This window comes from Alexandromys fortis, unplaced genomic scaffold (genome assembly GCF_014885135.2).
Source record: "Alexandromys fortis isolate MF-2015 unplaced genomic scaffold, M_Fortis_MF-2015_v1.1 scaffold_42, whole genome shotgun sequence".
NCBI lineage: Eukaryota > Metazoa > Chordata > Mammalia > Rodentia > Cricetidae > Alexandromys > Alexandromys fortis.
The window spans coordinates 12,816,829-12,837,711 of NW_026067934.1; the positions used below are offsets into that span (position 1 = coordinate 12,816,829).

At 40.0% G+C, this 20,883-nt stretch overlaps 1 protein-coding gene across 5 annotated transcripts in view; it reads left to right on the top strand.

Annotated features, from left to right (window-relative positions):
• Window positions 1–20,883, top strand: part of Slc8a1 (solute carrier family 8 member A1) — a 314,067-nt gene that overhangs the window by 222,121 nt on the left and 71,063 nt on the right. For 4 of the 5 annotated variants that reach the window (XM_050146161.1, XM_050146163.1, XM_050146162.1 and 1 more), the window contains exon 3: window positions 18,804–18,907. In XM_050146161.1, coding sequence (XP_050002118.1) covers window positions 18,804–18,907 — 104 coding nt within the window. Of the gene's footprint in view, window positions 1–18,180; window positions 18,288–18,803; window positions 18,908–20,883 lie in introns of all 5 variants that reach the window. The other variant, XM_050146165.1, reaches the window with a different exon arrangement.

Sequence of the window (20,883 nt, forward strand, 5' to 3'; positions counted from 1 at the left end):
TCTTCCTTTATCATTTAGTTACATTAATTTTTGGTTATAATTCACCTAACAGCTCCTCTGTCAGCACTGTATAAAATAATATGATTGCAATCTTGCATATAATTCAGTCTTTCGATATTTCAATTTTTGATAAGTTAATTTGAAAATTTAATACATATGGCCAAGCAACATTTTTGTCAAAAGCTGGCCAAAACCACTCATGGTAGATAAAAATAAAATGAAATATGTGCTCAGACATGAATTTATGTTAGATAATTGGATTTTCTGCTCATGCAAATCAGGTCAGTTTACAATTCACTGACTGGTGTTTTCTCTGGTAGAATGTGTATTTCTTTTCTTCCATCTTGTGATGAGAAATGGATCTTTGCAGTCTAAAGGAAGAGCTCAAAGAGAGCGATTTGTGGAATTTCAATTTGTTTTCTCTAACCTGCAGTCAGGTTTTCAAGAATCGGAACCTGCAGAAACAAAATTAGGGCACCTTCTATTTCTTCAGCTCTGGCAGTCAGACTGGAAGATAAGAAGCCAAAAATTTCTCTCAATATTATGTAGATGCTTCCTGGCTTCCTTCTTTTTGAATGCTTATGCCAAAGGTCAGAAGCAGCCATGGTAGTCCATAATCTTAAAGACCCCTTTTCCCTTCCTTACAAAATTGTACCCACGTGACTTTGTATTTTCCTTGCCTTCAACTCGTTTTGTTATTGTTGTTGTTGTTGTTTTAAACGTCACTCACCAATCTCTGACCTGACACATGATAAACTCTAGTAAAATGGAACTGGCTGCTTGTATATAGCAGGTGCTTTTTTTAATTAATTAATTAATTAATTAATTTTTGGATTTTCGAGAGAGGGTTTCTCCGTAGCTTTTTTGGTTCCTGTCCTGGAACTAGCTCTTGTAGACCAGGCTGGCCTCGATCCACCTGCCTCTGCCTCCCGAGTTCTGGGATTAAAGGTGTACGCCACCACCGCCCGGCTTAGCAGGTGCTTTTCTTGCCCTGATAAATTTTTTTTTTTTTTTTGGCTTTTCAGGACAGGGTTTCTCTGTAGCTTTGGAGCCTATCCTGGAACTAGCTCTTGTAGACCAGGTTGGCCTTGATCTCACAGAGATCTGCCTGCCTCTGCCTCCCAAGTGCTAGGATTAAAGGCATGCACCACCACCACCTGGCTGCCCTGATCATTTGTACTAGTTTTTTTTTTTTAATAAGACTTCAGCTTATGTGTGTGTCATGCTGTATTGTATTTCTCTCTCTCTCTCTCTCTCTCTCTCTCTCTCTCTCTCTCTCTCTCTCTCTCTTTCTCACACACACACACACACACACACACACACGTTGTCGTTTGAATATTTTTCTGCCTGGAAGAACTTTCTTCTCTTGCATCAAACGATTTATTCTTGATTTTTGTAAAGCCCCTCCTCCTCCTCTGTGCTTCCATAAAACAGAGGCCTACTTACAATTAGTACAAGTGAAAAATACGTAATCTTTGCTGTCCGTGTCAGTCCTTTCTCGAATCTGTGAACTCACACTCCCACCTAATATAGGCTCAATGCATAATCCTATCCTTAGCAAAGACTTAAGGAATGAATGAAGGGAAAACACCCTATAGGATCTGACATATAGTTGATAAGTACATCTGACCTATCCCAATCAGACCCATGCCATGAGCTTGAATCATCCATGTACCAGTCAGTGCTCACTTACTTGGTGAAATCAAGACTAACAAACCTACTATTTTTTTTATCCTAAAGTTTATGTTGATTGCCCTTGCTGAGAAATGTAAGGAACCATCACAGATTAGGAAGAAGAAACTCAAGTACAAATGTATAACAGTGAGCTCAGTCATGTCAATCATAATTACCAGGAATCAGCCCTAGACTTAATTATCACAGGGTATACGGTGTCAGGTCCCTGGATAATGTCATTACTGTTGACTATGGGGCACTGCCCAGACAGTTTACATCATTCGGGAACGTAAATTTCCAGAGCTGTACAATGGATGGATCTTGTAGCGATATGATAGAACCTCTCCCTTCCCCTTCCAGTCTCACCATCCTTTAAACTCTTGTCTCAGGAAGCCTGGCTTCTTGAAGGAAGAGCCAGTCAAAACTGTAATAGAGATTTTGATTATCCTACAGATGCAAGGGAAACCACTAAAAAAGGGAATATGAACATTGTACCAAGACAGCCACTGAATATATTAGAAGGAAATCTATAAGATAACCTTCTAAATAACACAAAAACTAAATAACATAAAAACCGCAGGCCTATTTCTGTTGAATTACTAGGATTTACTCACAATATTAGCCCTGCCTCTGAGAAATCACTTCAAACCTCCCCTTAGATGACATCTGTTATGTAGCTAACCCAACTTAAATTCAGTTCTACAAGACGTGTTTGTACCAATGCTAAAATCTACTATGATGTCATCATCATGAATAATTAATGAGGGATTTGTTTGTCTTCTGTCAGTCATCTGTACCTGCCGCTACCAGTTCTGAGAGACTTTGGTTCTATAAATATAAGACAGAACTCCAAAGCGAGGCAGGACAAAAGCCTGGGGAGGCATCAGGTGTTGCTGCATTTGCATCCACATAGAAAGCCCTTATTTTCCAAAATGAATCTTTCACCCCTCAGACATTATTTCCCCATGCATTTTTTGGAAGAAATTGAAGGAGTTTTAGTTTACTGAAAGGGCTGTCAAATTCGAACTGAGCAAACATAGTTACAGAATGAGAAAATGAAGTAGCTGAACTGTAATTGCAAAGGCCCTTCACGTTTGAGACTGTTTTAAATGAGAAAGTCTTCCGATATTTGCTATTACATTTTTTTTTGATATTAAGCCTGTGAATTGCATCTATTTTCCCTCCTTTCATTTTTTATGAAACTGAAATTCATGGAAAGTGACTAGATAAAGTCATACTTCTGAAAGCTACAAATCTAGATGAATGTCTGCTCCGCCCACACAATTCTCTGAACAATAATAATAATAATAATAATAATAATAATAATAATGCAGACTGCCTACAAATTTTTCAAAATATAACCTCAATCCTGAAATAACAATGAATATTTGTTTTCTGGACCCTAAGCAAACTATATACCCCATAATAAATCAACATTATTATAAGAGCCACTTACAAAGTCCCCCTACAATGTGCACTTGAAATGTAGCCACATCAGAAAAAAGTCGATAATTAATTGACAAATTTCTTACCAAATACTTCCTCGCTGTGTTTGGCCCAATAGTTCAGTTTTATTAAATAGTGTCATGTTTTGGCATTTTGTAAGCCAGCTGTGGTTCTCTAAACTTAACTGGGGGAAAACATCCATTAGAGCAAAGACCATGAACGAGGCGGGTGCGGGAGGAAGCAAAGCTTGTTTTCCCTTCAAAGCTAATAAAGTCCATTCTGGCTTTGCTAATTTTGATTTTAAGCTTCAAATTGCTCTAACCATTGAACAGCTAAATTGTTCCTTGCCGATTTTGTCTTCCCTATAAAGCGCCCTGAGTCCCTCCCCCATTAAGAACAAGGGATTGAAAATGATGAGTCTTTGCTCTTAGGTGAGCGGGATACCCAGAAAGGGTCATAAAGGCCACCAAGGTGCTGTACTGGGAAGTTCAACCAGCGGCCACAGTGTGCCTGTTGGGTTTGCAAAGTCAGTTTGGATTCCTAATTGATGTTGGTTTTAATTCTTATGTGTTGTCATCAGCTCTTCCGTAGGCCTCTTTCCCAAACAGGCGCCCTCTCAGCATCCTCAGATGCCACTGCAAAGCCAATTCCTTCCATAATTAGTCCCTTTCAATTAAGAAAATTAAGGCCCTTTTAAAAATAGAAAGCTGTTTCCTAAGTGTCACACACATACAAATATATACTGTGACTAACCGTTTTTACCACAAGAAAATAAGTCACCTTCGGGTTTCTTGTTTAGTTTTTGGTGAGGGTTGATGCACTAGAACACTGGTCCCTGTAAGAAGAGAACAACGCAGGAACATGCACCAGGATGAAGGAAGGGATGCTGATGTGATGATGGTTTAGTTGTGAGTGTTTATTACTTTTCCTTGGCTCTTCATTGTTGTGTCTGTAGATGGGCATTTGTTGGAGGCCGAAGACTTTCTAGGCCACGATTCTATACAGCCGTCCATATTTTAGGAAGCCCAAACTTCCACTGCTTAAGCCATTAAATTTATAAAGTGCCCCTCAGCATGATGGACAGTGTGGAAAAGACAGTGATTATAGAACCAACAGAACAACCAAAAGGTGGTTCCTTCTGAAGTTAGCATGAGCTTGTACTTAATTTTAGAAAGGGGGAGACTCAGCAAAGGTTTGCTACCAATAGTGGTAAGCTTGCCTTCAGCAGCCAGAAAGGAAAAACCTGGGGTAACAAGTACTCAAATACCTGACATGGAACTAGGTAGAGTCTGGAAATGAGTTTTACATTGAGTCTAGAGGCCACTAGTTTTGAGATATTGGATAATTTCATTAAATTTCAATTTGTGTAGGGTGATGTGGCACAGGCCTTGAATCCCAGCACCTGGAAGGCAGAGGCAGGCAAATCTCTTTGAGTTGGAGGCCAGCCTGGTCTACAGAGTAAGTTCCAGGACAACCAAGAATACACTAAGAAACCCTGTCTCAAAAAACATAAAGTAAACAAATAAAAATATCAATTTGCTTCTCTTTCTAATGAGAGGCAAACATGGATGTCCATGATAAGGATTGGGAGATTTCTCTTTTCTTCTAGACTAGAAAATGAGGCATTTAGGAAGGCAAAGGCTAAATCTGAATGGCAAAATCGCCTAATGCTATGTTGACGACAACCTGAAAATAGAGACAGGAGGCTTGACTTTGGCAGAGCAAGGGATTTATTTGTTAGGAAGCAAATGTGAGGCTTTTTGAGGTAGGCAAGAGGGCCTTCTGGAGAAACAACATTGACAACTAAATCCTGAAAACCTTCCCCCCAAAACTAAAGCCAAAAGTTAGTAGTAACCAAGGAGAGGGTGTCTTCTCTTAGGCATGGACACACAGAGTTTCCAAATGGGAAAATTAAGACAAAAACCTCACATAGAAACCAGTGGAATAAGAGGGTCTGAAGGAGGTTACTATCCATAGTGTCAAAAAAGGTTTCAGATATTAATAAAAACCAAAAGGAGAGTGGTCGTCTCTGAAGGCCTAATGCCAAATAGCTTAGCCAAAGAAAAGCACATGCTCAAGATTTTTCCTTCCATTTATTAGGAGCTAAATATTTTCAAAGTGTCCAGGTGAGAGAACCAGAGACTTAATCGCAGATCCCCTCCATCCACCAGTCACTTAGTGGATGCACCACCTGAGACGGTGGACTCGCCACCCATGATCACCAACATCGAGACCTTAACTAATTTGTTGTTTCCGTTTCTCTATTTGTTAAATCTTAACAAGGAACCAGTACTTACCTAAATAACCCAGAAAATGTTTTAAGCAAAAGAACATGCATTATCTTGAAGCTTGAATTGTTATGATTCTGCTCAGTGAGAAAGAATGTGAGTAGTCTCAACCTATGGATTCAGACAGGGGCTCACTGGCAACTTACCGTCTTTTGGGTAAACAAGGATGGGGGGGGTCTCTCAAGTGCAAGATTAGTTTTTGTTTTGTTTTGTTTAGATTTTCAGGGAAAGATAGCTAAAAAGCTACCCTGAATGTCTGATTTGAGAAAACAAATGTGTCTCTCATTGATTCCTCCTGATGTTAGGAATGGAACTTTCCTGAACTTAACATCTATTGCCTTAGCTGTTTATTCTCTGTAGTTAATGAGTGCTTGTGATGCATCCAGTCCCTTCTGCTTTTCTCGTCGGACCCTCTTCAGCCTGATGATGGAAGAATTATATTTCTATAGGTGAGGAATAAGAAAAAGATGAAGTGATTTGCATGAGACCATGGACAGTCCCATTGCAAAAGACCCAGTTCTTCACTTGACACAATGTCTTTCAGGGTGAAAAAGGGCACCTGTCACAATATTTCAGTGCATACTAAAATCAGATGCAATAAATACTATTATTGTGCTTGTCTCACAGTGCAGGAACTTGAGCCTTAAGAGTAAAGGACAAATGTAAGTACAGGTAGGAAATGGGAAGCCAGAAGCCAGCCGCCTGAGCCTTGCCACTGAGAAGGCTTCTTAAGTCCTTTCACCTTGTCAATAATGTGGAGATGCTCCGAATCATGGGCCCATTGACATAACTACTATTATTATTAATTACTCATGGGAAAATAACATTAGAACAATTTAAACTCACCTAGGAACTTGTTAGAAGACTCCTTTGTCATAAGCAAAACTGAACCCTACCTGGCCTTCCAACCTCACACCTCGCTTGTTAGCCAAGAGTTCTGTTACCTATTTTTTCATAAACAATGGGTATGTACCATGAAATACAGAATTAAAATCGAGATGTGTTTTTAAACAGAAATATGGAAAGCTTAATTTAATGTAAAGTAGCTCTCAAATATTAAACAAAGAGAGCTGAGATGAGATGGCTCTGTGGGAAAAGCAACTGCCTTGGAGTACAAGGACCTGAGTTCCATCCCAAGATCCTGCATTAGGAAAGCTGCACATGGCAGTGCACACTTGTAGTCCCGGCACCACTGAAGAGAATGCAGCACACCACCAAGGCACACTGGCCAGCCTGCCTTACCTACTTGCTAACTTTCTGGCCAATGACAGACCTTGTCTCAAAAAAGATAGACAACATTAAAAAAATAACGCTGGAAGCTGTTCTCTGACCTCCACATGTATTTTAAACATGTGCAGGCATGATTTGATACACATGTGGACACGGATGCACACGAAGTCACAGAACAGAAATGTGGAATCTAAAAATCAGCATCAGTTCACAGCTTCCTGGCTTTTTCTCACTATGTTCAAGAAAGTATTTGGTGTCTGTCTCTATGCATATTTTATGCAAGCGCATGCAGAGAGATTAGTTTGCTGCAGTCTTCTGTGGTTATGAAGATGAAAAGGGAGGAAATAAAAAAAAGGAAGAATACATGTTTAAAGATCTAAGAAAGTCCAACTGATCTATCAATAATTCAAAAGCAGGCTCCTGAGATGTTTTCAGTGTATTCCTGGGGCTGACCTGCAACATTCCAAGAGTGCAATCCTCCTGGTGTTCTCCCCAGAAACTCTCTACCTTGAGCATTATACACACACACACACACACACACACACACACACACACACACACATATGTATATATGAAATAAGGTCTAAAAGCAATAATCTTTGGGAAAAGTCTAATGCTGATGAAGGAGGGCTTTTGAGAAAGCTTGGGGAAATAGCCTTCCTTGCAGTTGGGCCTTATCAATTTTGTTTTATTCTAAGTTCTTACAGAAGGCTGTTGGAAGATTTTTGTTGGCTGGTAGAGGTTGCAGTCTCTCCATAGCCTAGCAGCCTATCTCAATATCTCAGCAACATGGGACTTCTCCCCTCCAGCAGATCTTCCTGTCTCTACCTGCCCTTATCTGGAGAATGTCCCTGAGTCTGGAGGACTGACTTGTCTGAAAGTTGTCTTTAAACCAGATCTCTGTCTTTATGCCAGATGTCTATCATATCTTTAGCTTGAACCTTGACATAGATCCCTTCTAGGAGGCTCCCTTGCCACACATATAATAGCTTAGACTTGTGCTACGAGCCTTGTGATAGGAACACACCGCTTAATGCAAATTAGGGTTTGTCCTCAGGCTTCCAATCCTGTATATTCCTTATACTCCGGAACAAAGTTGAGCTGATCCACTGAAATCTGCCTCCTGGAGGGATGTCTCCATTTGTGCTCATTGCCACCTGCAAAGCTTTCCGTTGCCACTACTGCCCCTTCCCCTCTCAGTCTGGTGGCCCATAGGCCAAAAGAGAAAGAGTACCACCCACAGAAAGAAGGCCATGGCAGATTAAAATTAAGTGACTGATATTAGTTTCTAAACTTGAACCTAAGAAATGTATTATTTGGCATAGAAAAGATGTTCTTTGTCCCTTCATTTTCCCCTACTCTGAGAATCTTACCATGTTCCCATGACTGGCTTCAGGCTCTCAATCCTTCTAAACTCTGGAATTGCAGGCGTGTACTGTCGCTCCTAGCTTCCCACAAGACACTCTTAATATTAGCCTCAGTGTTGAGGGGTTCATCGAAATAATGTTTTCTAGAGAAGTCAGTTTCAAGTACAGCAAACAATGTCATATAACAGAAGTATATAGCATCTTGAAAACCAATTAGGGAATGCTATGTTGAGGATCAGGAGAAGTTACTGAAGTGTGAAGTCAGAGCTTTACACATGCTAAGATAACATTCTGTCCTTAAGTTACACCCCTGATCCATGAATATATTTGAAGATGCTGAAAATCCTTCATCATTATGTTCAAAGTGTGCCTCTCTCATAGAGTCTACAATACAAATGCTGTTAAATAGTAAAAATGGACCAAGGTCTATTTTGTCAAATTTCAACCATCATGGCCAACCATTCTGTCTGATCCTTGATCCATTTTTTTTTCTTTACTGAATGGATAATTGTCTCAGCATGTGGCCTTTAATAACAATCCCTGGCTCCTTATACATTTACTCCCTTAAGACTGATGATTATTGACTCCAACTGAGTAAGGTAATCATTAGGTTAATATGTAAATATCATAAAGTTATGGATAGTCTCCAGGATACCTTTGTCTCTTTTTCTTAATAGACTTTGCTAGTGTAGTTTTGTTGGTATCCTGTCAAATTAGATCAGAACTCAGTAGGTATTAGAATGTCTAGCACACTAGTTACTGGAACAGTGGCTCTGTATTCCTGCCCCATCACCTGAAATCGTCAAAGCTATCGTCCAAAGAAAGGACCATTGCTCGTGGGTTCTCTTGATTGTTTGTTTGTTTGTTTGTTTCAAGAAGGATAACTTGTGAGTTTCTCAGATTGCTTCCATGTTTTTAGGAGGATTTTGATTGTTAAAAATTTGTTTTTACTTTGTTTACTTTGTCTTAGAGCCAAGGTTTTACGTTGTAGCCCAACCTGACATGCCATTGGCCATGTAGCCCAGGCTAATTCTGCCTTCTTGCCTCCACCCCCATATTTCTGTGATTACAGACATGAGCCAAGATATTGGCTATATCTTCTGAGACTAAAGTTTATAACTGAGAGCTAAAGAAGCAAAAAAATAAAAGGATAAATTATTTGTTACTGTTTTCAAATTTTTTAAAAAAAATCAATACTTGCCATTTCATTTAAAACATGAACAGAGGAAAATAAAATAGGGCAAGTTGATCTGGAAAATCTTCACTTCAGGATCCTTGGACATTCCTTTGGTCTCCCTGGAACAGCAAGGTTTTAGCTGTCTTTGTCCAGCACTCTGTTTGAAGCAATAATTTCAATTATCACTTAACAAGGAGAAAGAGATCAGGGTGCAAATGACAGTCCTGGAGAATTACTTTGATTTAGCCACTTCAGGAACTCTCATCTTCAGTCTATTTAATGACAGACTGGCAGCATCACTATTTGCCAGGCTCTATTTCCCAGAAGGAGCTCCAGGAAGCGGGACTTCAGACTCTCTGACATGCGACTGGTGGTGAAGGAGGGCCCAGCAGAGCTGGAATTGCGAAGCTAATCATAATGACATTGTTTTCCTTGCTTCTTTGAGTTCAGGGTCCTGCACTTGGCTATCTCAGTACATAGGGTGTGGCCCAGAGCTGTAGCTGAGAGTGGATTTGGGGGGACTGCCCCCCCTACTTCTTTTGTTTCCTGACTTTAATCCCCACCATTTTCCAATTACCCCTTTGATGACAGGGCAGACAAGCAAAGAAGAACTTCAAAGATTGGCCACTACTTTCCAGCTAGGCAATGTCGTACCACAGAGCCTCTGTTCCCACCATATTTAAATAACAAGAGCCTAACATTTATTGCCCTTTACAAAATTATTTACGTATGATCTTGTGACAACCTGTGGAGCTCCATCAGCCAAACTTCATTAACAATAACACTCATTATTTGATCATCACAGCACTGCAAACACATCATAATTGCCCTGTGTGAGGTCTATTATTCCCGTTCAATAAACTGTTTCATGGATGTTTTGAGAGAAGCCAGGTAGAACCCACTCAATTACCTAAACAAGAAAGCTCCAGAGCCAAGTGAGGAACCCGATCATAAGAGCTTCTTTTGCATACTTTCGCCCAAAAGAATAAACAGATATAATCATGGGTACATTTCCTGCCACCATCTTGGCGTGGGATATTAAATTCCCTGAGGTGTCAGTGCCTAACGTTTCTCCTTAGCTTCCTAACCATAATTAAGAGTATTAATATAGATAGGAATAGCAACCTGTTCATATCTGGAATGTTTACAAGAAGAGAGAGTTGATGTAGATCACTTAAGGAAAAATAGCTAATATCTATTCAGGAGTCTCCTCTGAATTTCATTCCCTTTTCCTAAGCCCAAATCAAAGAGCAGCTCACTGATCAATTCTGGAAGAGGAGGGAAAAGTTTAAAGTCTAACAGGAATTTAAGCCATGCAGAGCAATCTTCTTGCTCCTTGTGGAGAGAGAGAAATGAATGCCGACAAGGGAGCTGGAGAGGGCCCGTGGTGGTGAGTGAGCATGGCGCCTGCCTCCTAAAGGGGGGCAAACATAACCTATGATTAGAGCCTTTTCCTTTTCAAGCAAGTGCTGTTCCTAGCATTTTCATAAAACCTTAGACTCCTGGGGAAGGAAATAAGCCCTGGAAGCTTGACCTGGGGTAACAGCCACCAGAAATACTTAGCATGTCAAAGGAGGCTGGCAGCTCTTGATGCTGAGGGAAGCAGGCAGCTTTCAGTAAGGATGCTGCTGAGACCCTGGTCTGAGGGGAAGTAAAGCTGACAGACACAGGCAAGGTACTTAACTTTGATATAAATGGCTTGCCCTGTCTCCTGGCATGCTGCGCCCCAGCTTCTTCTTGGCAATACTCGCAGAAATTGGAGGCTTTACTGAAAGTTCTTCAAAGTCTTACACTTTCTCACCCAAGAAAACAGCCCTCTGTGAAGACTGATACATTTGCAGGTTTTTATTTTCCCCAGCACTGGCTCTTTGAGGTAAACCACAGATACCACAGCAGCAAATCGATTTAAAAGTATACAATTCAGTGGGCTTAGTATGTCCTCGGAATTTGCAGCCATCACTGATATCAAATTCAGAAACTTTATCCACAAAGTAAAACCCCATACTCACCCATGGCATTTTAGCAACGTAGAGAAATTCTTCTGATATATTCTCTGTCTCTGGATATGCCCATTCTGGTGTGTGTGTGTGTGTGTGTGTGTGTGTGTGTGTGTGTGTGTGCGCGCGCGCGTGTGTGCACACACAAATGGAATTATACAGTATGTCATCTCTGTCATCTCTGGTGCCTTGCTGCTTTCACTGAATATGTTCTCTAAAGTTTTTCTATGACTTAGTATATAGCAATACTTCCTTCTTTTACATTGCCAAGGTATATTCTGTTTTGTAAATAGATCCTGTTTTTTTTTTCCATTTATCCATTGGTTGATAAATTCTTGTCTTGTTTCCAATTTTTATTTTCTTTGCCACACACCTAGAAGTGGACTTGTTGGTCCTGTGGTGACTCCACACACCTAGAAGTGAAATTGTTGGTTCTGTAGCAACTGTCTTTTTAAACATCTGAGAACCTTTGCGAACTGTTCACTGTACTACTTGGCATTTCTGCTGGTAGTGGATGAAGATCTTAATTTCTCCATGTTCGTACTTAACATGTTATCGGTTTCATCACGTCCATCCTGGTGAGACTTGGTATCTCAGTGCAGCTTGGACTTGCATTTCCCTGGCGGCTGATCATGCAGGTATTGGCTGTTTGAGTCTCTTCTTTAGTGAAATACCTATTCAGATTCTTCTCCCCTGGGTGCGCAGTCTGTGTGTCTTTTTGAGTTGCGGGACTCACTTCAGGTCCGGGCGTTATGGACCTCACTTGTGACTTGAGAAGTTGCAGGGATCTTTGTGGTCAGTCCAACAACACTTCTAAGTGTGAAAGTAGAGTGCACATGTGCATTACATCTTAGTCCCCACCCACCCATGTGGTCTCTTCCTCACAAGACTCAAAGGCTTTCTGGGGAGCCAGGAAGAGAAAGGAGACAGCACCGTCTTTGGTGCCATTGACATCTTAGTTTTTATTTACTCTGTGACAAACAACGTTGTGTAAAAGATGTGACAGAGTTCCTGTCTGCTGCTGAGAGGGAAATGGCTCTACATGAGTATAAGCAGAGCTGCCTGGATGCCAAAGGGATTTTTCTCGCCTACATCATGAAGGTTGCCTGCTGAGAGGAAAGACAACTCCCAGGTACACCACAGAATTCAACTAAAGGCAAACCCAATACTCCTGTGTTGTGTTTCAACCCGGATTGCTCATTAGATGTAATGTTTTGTTTTGTCTGGGACTTTCTCACAATCCCATCCGTCCTATATGGACCTAATGTCATAAAAAGCTCACTACTGAAATGAAAGACACAGAATAACACCAAGCCAGTAATGGTAGGTGATATCAATTCCCACTTTCTCTAATGCAGTTTTTTAGACACCAGGATACACATTCTTGTAGTGCAAATTTTAATTGGTTTTAATAATAAAAACCTGAAGTTAGATATAGCAGACCATGAAATCCTGAAAGATCAGAGAAGCCTAGCAACCAGCTGCTAGTTCTTACCAATAGCGAATCCTCAGATTGAATGGACAGTCCTGTCTCTATGAATCCTCAGACTGAATGCTGTGAGCTCCTGTCTCCCTCTTTATATTCCTCTCTCTGCCCAGTTATTTCCCTTTCTCTCTCCATCTCCCTCATGCTAGGATTAAAGATGTGTGATTCCCAAGTACTGGGATTAAAGGTGTGTGCCACCACTGTCTGGCCTCTGTGGCTAACTGTGGCTAGCTCCACCCTCTGATCATATGGCAAGCTTTATTTGTTAAAGCACAAACAAAATATTACCAATAGCCAGTTACCAGCCCTGACCAAATATTAGAATCATCTGAAACATCTTTTAAAATTTTGTTTGTACTGGGTCTCCACAACTAAAGAGCTTTATTTAACTTATCTGGAGTGAAATCCGAGATTGACAGTTTGCGATGATCCAAGGTGATTTTGACATGCAGGGATATCTGGAACAAACTCAACCTTCACCAACCTCTTAATCTATTATCTAATTTAAGAGTCCATTGGTCTTCTTATCATGGCTTCTTGGACTTCACCATGCATAGAAATCGTCTGGAAACATTGAAATTTAGATACTAATTTTGGTAGACGAGAGTGGACCTGAAATTATCCAGTTGTATCAGGCAGCCCTGAATGAGGTTAAGCCTACTGTTCGGCTACTCAGTCCTCAGTTTTGGTGAAACCCTGTGTGTTTACATGACATTTTCCAATTAAAGCTTTATCTCTTCTTCAAAGATTTAACCTTGCAAGGCAGCCATCATAGACTGCACCATGTTCTGTATTTCTTTCAAAAATAGAAATGAAATTCTATCCTTGTTCATACAAGAAGTCTTTGTGAATGTAAAAATAAAATAACAAGTCTGCATTTAACCTAAAACAATGGTCTCCGTCGTTTAATGTGGTCATAAACTTACTGAATAGTTGATTATGGAACCTGGTGGTTGGCAGTAGGTCATATAATTCAAAGGAGCTGGTCCTTGAAGCCAGTTCAAGAAATAAACAGCTAAAGTTGGCTACCACTGACTTCTTTTGAGTCTAATTTCCTCTGTAAATCGTAGGAAGTAAGAATTACTTCTAGGAACGTCAGGAAGACCTATAGATTAAGAAATAAAAAGTGCCCGATTCGACTCACCTCTGAGTGTGCCTAAATGAGGGTAAATCTTAAGGGGGGAAGGTATGGATGCATGCAAATCTGTGATGTTCTCAGTGAAACTTTCAGTGTTAGAATCCGGAAAGGAATTCCTCCTCTTTAATCTCCAGGCTCATCTATTTCTTGCCATCTTCTTCTGACACCAACGGCAGACCTAGAAAAATAAAACCACAGAAAGACAAAGTAAAATTTAAATTAATTTGAAAAAAGAAATAGGAATGCCACTCTAGATTAATGAAAACTAAAGTATATTTAACGAGGTTTTCTGTTTCAACCACCGCTAAGAAAGTCATGACTTTCTTTCCTTCATCAGTGACTCACCACAAGACTCTCTGGTAGTCTGTTTGAAGTTGAGTCTTATGAGAGCCATCAGATAAGAGGGACTAAGAAGTAGAATCATACTGGTGTGTGTACATGAAAGGTACCACCAAGATCAGAAGGGATGATCTGTATTTTTCAATAAATAGCTCCTTTCATAGCTGAATCTTTAGAAAAATGAAACAAAAACAGTTTCTGTAAACGTCTTGGTCCCGTTGAGAAATATTTTATTGTTATCATAAGATTTTCTACTGTTTTATTCATTTCTAGAAAAGGCATTTTTTGTAGTTAAGGATGGAAAGGATCAAGTGATTTCTCCTCTCTGTCTTTAGAACAGTCATGATTGCTGAAAATAGCAAGGCACTTGTTTTTCTATTCGTTCCTCATCAGAGCAATAATGTGTGAGTTCTGCTTGCTTAAAGGACTATGTTTACCCAACTCTTTCAGGCTTGATTTTGTCATCCTGTCAACTGAAAGAAATAGCATTTCTCTGACATCCTTCTACGGCTGAACAAAGCAGAAAGGCCAGTAGCATCCTATAACAGGGTTTTGGTGTGTCAGTGGGACTTCATGATCCCCTGATCCTTGAGACTCCATTTCTATTGCCAAATCCTGGGAAGCAAGAGCATGCTTCCAATGATTATCCAGGCAGTCTAGCTGCAGTCATCACCAAACAAGTCCCAGCTCATGCAGCATGCTCTGTGGTAGATGAGCTGGAACCTTGGTCTTCAAGGTTTAGACTCTGCTAAGTGAGAAACAGCAGATGAGTAGGGTGTTTCTCATGAATTTCTCGTGAAAATTATATTGGTTAGTTTCACCATTGCTACCTTCTGTTCTGAAGTAAAAGGTGAACATAACAAGCCATGATTCCTGACTATTCTGTCTTGATTTAGAGAATTAACTCAGGGCTGACTTCATCTTGCTACTTTAGATTAACTGAAATGGCCTTTAATAATCACATTGCCTATTAATAGCTTTACTGTACTAGAGAAGCTAAATCAATATATAATTTAACGGCTTGTCTTGCCAAGGGCATTATTGATTCATCTCTAATGATGTTGAAATGATATGCTGTTATGCCAATGATATCTATTCTAGGTGTCTTTAGAAAGGCATATATGGATATTTTCTTTTATATAGATAGAGTTTTTCATATCTCAATTGCCAAATGCTGAAATATTTTCAGAGAGTTTTGATCATGATGAATAAAGATGCTCCAATGATAAATTGCAGACAAGTTTTATGGGCTATTGTAGCTATCGTCTTGGGGTATAGAAAATAAAGCTATTGCAATGTGTTCTAGTTTCATTTCTGTTACTATGATTAGGTACCCTGACTACAAACAATGTAGGGGACGAAGGGTCTGTTCTTACCTTAGCATTCCAGGCTGCAGTCCCTTATTGCAGGGAAGTTGAGGCAGGGATTTAAGCAGTTAATCACATCACACCCACAATCAAGAACAGAGAGAAACAAATGCCCCCCCACTACTTACTTATTGTTTTCAGCTTTCACTTCTGTGACAGAGTTGAGTGCCCAGTCTCATCTAACTGCCAGTGGCCCCTATAGTCTGCCCCACATTCAGAGGGTCTAGTTTAGTCCTATGCTGATTCCCTTACTGTCAGACCACAGTTGGTGGACTCCCATTAGCTCAGGTAACCTGTTTCAGTGGGTATTCCTATCACGGTCTTGACTTCTTTGCTCTTTTTCTCACTCCTCCCACTCTTCTACAGGACTTTGGGAGCTCAGCCCAGTACTCTGCTATGAATCTCTGCTTTTGCTTCCATCAGTTGCTGGATGAAAGTTCTAGGATGACGTTTAAGATAGTCATTTATCTGATTACAAGACAAGGCCAGTTTGGGCACCCTTTCCACTATTGCTTAGGGTCTTACCAGGGGTCATCCAGTGGGTTCCTGGGAATTTCTCAAGTGCCAGGTTTGTATACACACACACATACACATATGTAATATATAATATATATTCAATAGGTGGAATCTAGAAACATGCTCTAAAAATTAGGCAGGAGCTGTGTGTATATGTGTATATACCATACTCTTGATAGTTTTATTAATATCTACACTGAAAGAGATTATTGTTAACAAGAGTCATTTCTAGCTGTTCACCCGCTGTGGTCTTTGGAACACAAATGAGCCCTGGCTTCTCGGGAGGGATAAATTGGGATGTAAGTGCCACGCATGTTCTGTAGCTGGGAAAGGGAAGGACAATACGAGGCTCCAAGGTCTGGTCTGTTTCACAATGTTGAATCTACATAGGAAGAGTTAGACATTTGGAACAAGGGGCTGGGAAATTCAGAGAACTTCTTTATTCTTTTCTTCGTGCTAGGATAAAAGGACAAATGATCATTAGAAAGCCTGTACATAAGTGAAACCTGGCAGATTTCATCAATGAACTAAAAGCAAGATTGTGGACACATCTCTTTCTAAAAGACTCAGAAAATGTTACCAAAATTAAAGAATCTCCATATTGCTAAAACTTTCTGTTTATGTAAACCTACTGTTTCACAAACTTTAATCGATATTATCTCAGTAAATGTTATTTTCAAAATCTTGTTAAATCAGTATTTAGGAGGCTCTGGGTAAATTGTAATATATACCACACTTAAACTTTGTTAGTTAAAAGATAATATTAGAATAATCTATTTTCAGATTCAACAAGAGTTATGTATGGTATCATTAGAGAAGTTTAGATTTGCATAATATTTGTACTTGTCCTGTCTACTCATCAATCGTTCAGAGCCATAGGACCATACGACATACATTTCTGAAGGCTGGATTGCAGCAATAACTCTCCGTGAAACACCACAATGTATTTATGAAGTTGAAAAAAAATATAAAGGCCGTAGTTTAATGAAAGTTGAAATTCAGCTTGGCACGGGATGAAAATAATTACATAAGCAGTTGTCCCCTCCCTGCCACCACACTTTTGACACCGTTGTGTGAAATAGTTTCCATCTTTAGGAATGTAAACAAAACGTGAACAACTTCCAAGGAACTTAAACGAGTTAGATTCTAAGACAGCAGGGAGAAAGATAGAAGAGATTTTATTCTCCGTGTTAATCAAAATAAAGTGTTATGATAAAATATTATACATGGGAGTACACCAATTGGTTGTCTAATAGCAAATGAACATCCCTGAAAAGTTATATGTGCAAGTAACATTATGCAGCTTGAGCAGGTTGTCTTTCTATATTTAAGACTATACATTAAATATCATAAAAATATAGATGAAAATGTATGTATGTGTATATATTATATTATATTATATTATATTATATTATATTATATTTGTATAATCACATGTTATACATGGAAAAGGAGACCATGACTTTTTTTTTTAAGAAAAGAGAAGTATATGGGAGAGTCTGGAGGGAGGAGATGGAAGAGAAAATAATGTAATTATGTCATAAACGCAGCAAAAATTTTTAAGATATAATGCTTGGAAATAAAGTAAAACACAGAGAAAGGAGAAATTACCCCACCACTTAGGATAACATGTCTGTTAATATTTTATCGTGTTTTTATTCCCTTTTTATTTGTGTGTATGTTGGAGGAGTGTGGATATGTATGTATGGAGGTGTACCTGCCATGGCAAATGGGTGAAGGTCAGGGGACAACTTGCTAAAGTCAGTTCTCTCCTTCTAGCAGGTGGTTTCCACGGGTAGAACTCGTCACCAGACTGGGTGCCTTAGCCATGGAAACTTCTCACTGGCCCTGTTGTAATTTATTCCTTTGCTCTAAAGCATTGGCTTTCAGGACACAGCTAAGACAACCCAAGATTTCAATACTTTAATAATCATTTTTTTTTTCTTTCCTTACTAGAATCTGCTTTTCTGCTTTTCTTTCTCATGCCAATGACAAGCTTACTCATGTTGACAACTGTGCTTTGCCCAAGTTAATTCTGTGGCCCTGGGCAAGGAACTATGTTCTCGGTGACTTCTCTAACCTTGCTTTCCTCCTGCCTATGTTCCTTTGCATGCCTCTTTCCCTGTTCGTCAATTTCTGTTCTTCTCTGTTTCAGCAAAACAATTGAAGTCAAGGTAATTGATGATGAGGAGTATGAGAAAAACAAGACCTTCTACATTGAGCTTGGAGAGCCCCGCCTGGTGGAGATGAGTCAGAAGAAAGGTGGGGGAGCAGCTCCAGGGCTGAGCCCAACAGCGTCTGCTGCCTGTGCCTCCCTGGATGCCTGCATTCTTCACAACGTGACTGACAGCGCACACATACCTCGGCGCGTATGTAACGGGGCATAGCGCTCACGCTGGCAGCAGCTGGCCACAACTGTAGCGCCATGAGCCAGTTATGGCCACACTGCACCGTGCGAGTCTGAAAGTTAATTTTGAGCAAAAATCAATCAGGCCTCCAAAGCTGAGGAAATCGGCGCAGATCCTCGGCCGTGTCCAAATTCTAAGCCAGCTTTCTTAGTTGTGGAAGAAGCAGATGGATTTATGCAAGCAATCCATTCACACAGAAACCTCAGGGGAGACCAGTGCAGAGCACCCAAGATGCCCTTTTACATACGCCTGAAGGTCATGTGCTGCCAGTTCTCTCTCCGTAACATCATAACATTCGGCTTGGTGGACATCTAGAGCATGAGTGTGTGACGCCAACCATTTGTTTTGCCTTTGTCTTGTGTCCCCACAGGAAGATCATTACCATTAGAATATTTGATCGTGAGGAATATGAGAAAGAGTGCAGTTTCTCCCTTGTGCTTGAGGAGCCAAAATGGATAAGAAGAGGAATGAAAGGTGTGAGAGTATACACAGACATACCAGCGAGAAAGTGTACTCCCCTCCCTCTCTTGTCTCCTACTCTCACACTTGACTCTCTCCTCTTCCTCGGCTTCCAGTACTAAGCTCCATTGCCTCCAAGCTTAGCGGGTTCATTCCCCTTCCCTTAGAAGTTCACCAAGCAATTCCCATTTTCTCCAGGAAGGACTGACTAACCTTGATTGCCATCAGAATGGCTAACTATTAACAAATCCTGAAAGAATTTCTGTAATTCAGGAATGAGGAGATAAGAGAATGCCCTCTGCTATCCGCCACTTCCGAGCCACTTAAAGGCACAGCTACAAAGGTTCACTCACCCTTCGAGTGCTAGCAATAAAACCTGACATACCCTGCCAATGACAGTAGAAGGAAAAGCAAGCCCACCTGAATGTTCGTAGCAGATGAAGGGTGCATGGATCTAATAGCAACTTATAAGAAATTACAGAAAATTCAGTCATCAGGCTTCTTAGAGAATCTGGTTTGGGGAGGGCTTTTTTTTTTCTTTTTGTCTTTTTTATTTTTGAGACAAGGTCTCATGTAGCTGAGGATGGCCTAGAGCTGATCCTCCTGCCTCAACCTCCAAAGTACTGAGAAGTGTGTGCCAATCTGTCCAGCTCCACCCTTTAAGAAAGCAATTAATAAGAATAAGGAGCCTTAAGACTCATGCTGTCAATATGCTAATGTCCTTATTTTGATATGACATCTCCTGTATCATCAAATACATCACTTAGCCATAAAGCTAGACATGATGGCACATGCCTGTGATTCAAGTGCTTGGGAAATCAAGGAGGAGAGATGGAAAGTTCAAGGGCAGCCTGAACTACAGAGCAAGATCATCTCTCAGTGGCAATAATAATAATAATAATAAACTCTAACAAATAAAGGACCCATACATATGAGACCACAGTCATATGTGTGAGATCGGTTTTGTAAACACTTAACCCTGACTTACACTAATCCGACCCATACTCCAAAATCTTTTGATACTTACAGAATTAATACAATTTTAATATGAATAGTAATAAGAAAAAATTGAAGTGTTATTCTTTTAGTTATAAGATTTTTTTAACATTTTTGTTAATTAGGTTTTGTAGGGTCTTGCAGTTTTAGAAACATTTGCAAAGAGAAGCTAATTCTGATCCGAACTATTCCCTACTTTCTAATAGATTCAATTTCAAATAGAAAAGGAGAATTTTATTTAATTTTTTTTAAATGTAGGGCAAGGAATGCAGTCTATATGCCCAATTCCTGTGTAGGCTTATCATTTGCAGGAATACAATCTCACATTCCAAGAACTCACTGACCTCAGAGTCCATCTGAGAAAAAAAAAAGTTCTTTTTCTATCATGCTTGACTTAAGCACAAAATGGCAACAGAAGTAATGGAAAAAGAATTGCTTGGGAGTCATTTTAATGCAACGCATTTAATACGTCCCATAGTCAGTAAACAGAAAGAAAAGAGACTTCAAAACAACTATGTCTTCTTAAGATGGGATCAAAGATGCCTCGTTAGCATCTGGGAAGAAGCACTTAGTTCTGAATGTGTGCCTCCAAAGAGCTGTCTTTTATCTCAAGGAGGAGTGTCTTGGCATCAGCTCTTTTGACTGTCATTTTAGTAAAATATGCCCTCATATTAACACAAATTAAAATTCCTTGATGGTACTGTCCTGTTTTCTACCTGCCAAATGAATTTTTCCTTCTGCATCCACTACCAATATACAAGGGAAACTGGGCTGAAAACAGGCACTTGGAATATTCCTGTAGACAGTCTCGGAAGTCTTTAATTTGACTTGCATAGCGGATTAACTTTTATTAAAACTAAAGTGCTATCGTCCTGGCTGTACTTAAAGAATATAATCTAAACAGCTACATTATAGATGGGCCCACATTCCTCACTCTGTCAAGTCCTCGGGAGTTCTATGTCCAGTAGAAAGCATCCAGGTCAGCTCATTAACGT